Consider the following 2,830-nt stretch of genomic DNA (forward strand, 5'->3'; position numbering starts at 1 on the left):
AAGCCTCGCGGAGAAGCTCGCGCACGCCTTGGTCACCGTGCCCCTCCAGTACATGGCCGAAACGAAAGCGACCATGACGGAGCTCGTGTCGACAACGATCGCCGCCAAGAAAACGCAGCTCTTGGCGACCCAAGAGGTCCAGGACCTGGTCGCGTTTTCTCAAAAAGTTCAAGTCCGCGTCGCGCCGCTCGCCAAGTCGGTGCGTCAGCAGTCCCGCCGGGTCTCGCGTTCGTGCGTGCGCCAGCTGTTGGAGCTGAAAGACGCCCTGCGCGTGCCCAACCCGACGACCAACCCGCGCTTTGACGGCACGAAGCGGTACCTCCAAGCGTCGGTGCGGGGCAAGTCAGCACAGAGCATTGAAGCGTCGACGCGCAAGAAAACGGACCGCTTCGTCGCCGCCCAAGTGGTCATTGAACCATTGGCCAAACAAACCGGCAGTGAGACGCCATCACAAACCAACGCAGGGAATGACAAGAGCGCGTCACTTTCCATGGAGACGGCGCGCCGGTTCTTTGATCACGTTGCGAGCTACGATGACAAGGTCCGCTTGTTCCAAGGATCGAAAACGTGATGCGATGTTGAACCTAGGAGAAGATCCCGTACTTGCAGCTCTTGGACCTCCTCCGACTGCTCTGTGGCCGCGCCATGACACCAACAAGTGCTGTCGATGCCTTCGAAGCCGAGATCGACCGGCTCGAGAGCGTGCACGAGATCACGTACTCGCTCACAAAGCTCCGGTTCCTGCAGATCGCAACCGAGACCATCCGGGACCCCGCGCTTGTCGACACCGTCGAGTGGTACGCCCGAGGTCACATGCTCTACATATGAAGATTGGACTTGGATCGGATATATGCAACGCCATGAGCACGACTTCTGTGTACAGCAGGACATATGAGTAGTGCACGTATGCTAGTACCACCGTGGCAGTGGTACTATCATGGCGCAGGTGGCTCCTCCGAGCTCAAAATCGACTAGGGGTGGGGGACAGGCCGGGGTGGGGGTCCTCGCAGCGTGCTGCTGGGTGGCTCGTCCGTGCTGCCGACCGACGCAATGCCGCAATGCCCTATGATACTAGATGAACTGCGCCTGGATACCTGCACCTACGCTGCTGCTACTCTTGGTGGTGGGGTGAAAGGCGGCGTCGTATCCATTGCACTTGCGGTTTGTATGGCCAACGACTCGGACACGATAAGTTCGAGATCATTTGATAAGTTCGATTGTTGCCATGAGCTCGACGCCGGATGATAGCGCGTTGGCTGTCACGCCGCCTGCCCCGCGCGTGGCCCGCGTCGTGGAAGAGACGATCCCCAAGCCGGTCGAGACCCATGATGAGAGCGAGACAAAGGAGCTGCCGCTGACAGAGTGCGTCGAGTTCCGGCCCGACGACGAGGTGCGCTGCCATTGCCGCGCTGGCCATGCTCATGGTATGGCTGCTAGGAAATCTACCACGTGGGCACCGCCGGGCTCAAGGCGCGTGTGCTCGACGGCCTCGAGGCCATGGTCCAGCTGCGCGTACGAGCATCGTCTATATATCGTTTGTCGACTCATGCGGTCGCAGGAGCTGCACGTGCGCTCCAACTTGCTCTACAAGATGACGGGCATCGAGTCGCTCGTAAACCTCACGCATCTCGAGCTGTACGACAACCAGATTAAGAAGATGGTGGGCCTCGAGAAGCTCGTCAAGTTGCGCGGTGCGACCCATCGACCCACATTGGATGCTAACAAGTCCTAGTGCTCGACCTCTCGTTCAACGAGATCCGATCCATTCCCGATCTGAGCCACTTGACGCAGCTCGAGGAGCTCTATGTTGCCAACAACAAGCTCACGCACATCACTGGTATTGGCAACCTGCGCACGCTCGTCAAGCTCGACCTCGGGGCAAACCGCATTCGCACCATTGAAGGCCTCGACCACCTCGAGAACCTCGAGCAGCTCTGGCTCGGGAAAAACAAGATTACGGCGATTCAGGTAAATGGATCGCTGGTGCGTCTATTGCTGTAGTCGAGGCGCTATTAGGGCCTCGGCGCCCTCGCCAAGCTCCGCGTCATGAGCATCCAGAGCAACCGGCTGCTTGCGATCGACAACTTGAGCGCCAACGTCGCCCTCGAAGAGCTCTATTTGAGCCACAATGGGATCGAGGCGCTCGTCAATCTCGACCACCTCGTACGCGATTTCGCCCGGAGACTAGGACGTCACAGAGACCACAACCACTTTGTGTAGACCAAGCTCACGATCCTCGACGTGGGCGCCAACCGCATCAAGACGATCCCGCAGAGTATGGGTGCGAACGTGGCCCTCGAAGACCTCTGGCTCAACGACAACGAGATCAGCTCCTTTGACGACATCCAGCACTTGGCCGCCAACACCAAGCTCGAGACGCTCTACCTGGAGCGCAACCCGCTGGCGTCGTACGTCCTCCTGTGCTCGTGAAGACGATGTTGATGGATATGGTGGGTAATACTAGGGACTTTGAGTACCGCCTCAAGATTCAAGGCGCGCTCGCCAGTGTGCAACAGATTGATGCGACGCCCGTCGTGCGCCGCCAACAAGGGTGATCCAGCAGAAGAGGCCGCCCCTTTTTTAACTGCAATCGACTCGATGCATGGTGCACAGTACGTGTACAGATTGGGCTTGCGGATTTGTTCATCTTGGTCGTTCAAGGCCGTGGTGGTTGAGGCCTGGCGCTGTTGAGTTTTCCGTTTTTGAAGAACATACGGTATATTTGAAGCAAAAAACGGTATTTTGCATTGGCACGATGGAGCTAAAACGGCTGACGAGCACCGTCGAGGACGCCGAGGTGCGCCTGCGGGACCTCGTGGCCTCGCGGACC

General features: G+C 58.5%; 1 protein-coding gene across 1 annotated transcript; it reads left to right on the forward strand.

The window, feature by feature from the left end:
• Positions 1-73: 73 nt before the first annotated feature.
• On the forward strand, positions 74-2,555 carry SPRG_18044 (hypothetical protein; the record flags this gene model as incomplete). Its single annotated transcript, XM_012357472.1, has 9 exons — positions 74-541; positions 589-797; positions 1,249-1,390; positions 1,438-1,512; positions 1,559-1,691; positions 1,733-1,968; positions 2,017-2,163; positions 2,221-2,408; positions 2,465-2,555. 9 exons carry the CDS (start codon positions 74-76, stop codon positions 2,553-2,555), a joined length of 1,689 nt encoding a protein of 562 aa, XP_012212862.1.
• Between the last annotated feature and the right edge of the window lie 275 nt (positions 2,556-2,830).

This window comes from Saprolegnia parasitica (genome assembly GCF_000151545.1).
Source record: "Saprolegnia parasitica CBS 223.65 unplaced genomic scaffold supercont2.939, whole genome shotgun sequence".
Classification (NCBI taxonomy): Eukaryota; Oomycota; class Saprolegniomycetes; order Saprolegniales; family Saprolegniaceae; genus Saprolegnia; species Saprolegnia parasitica.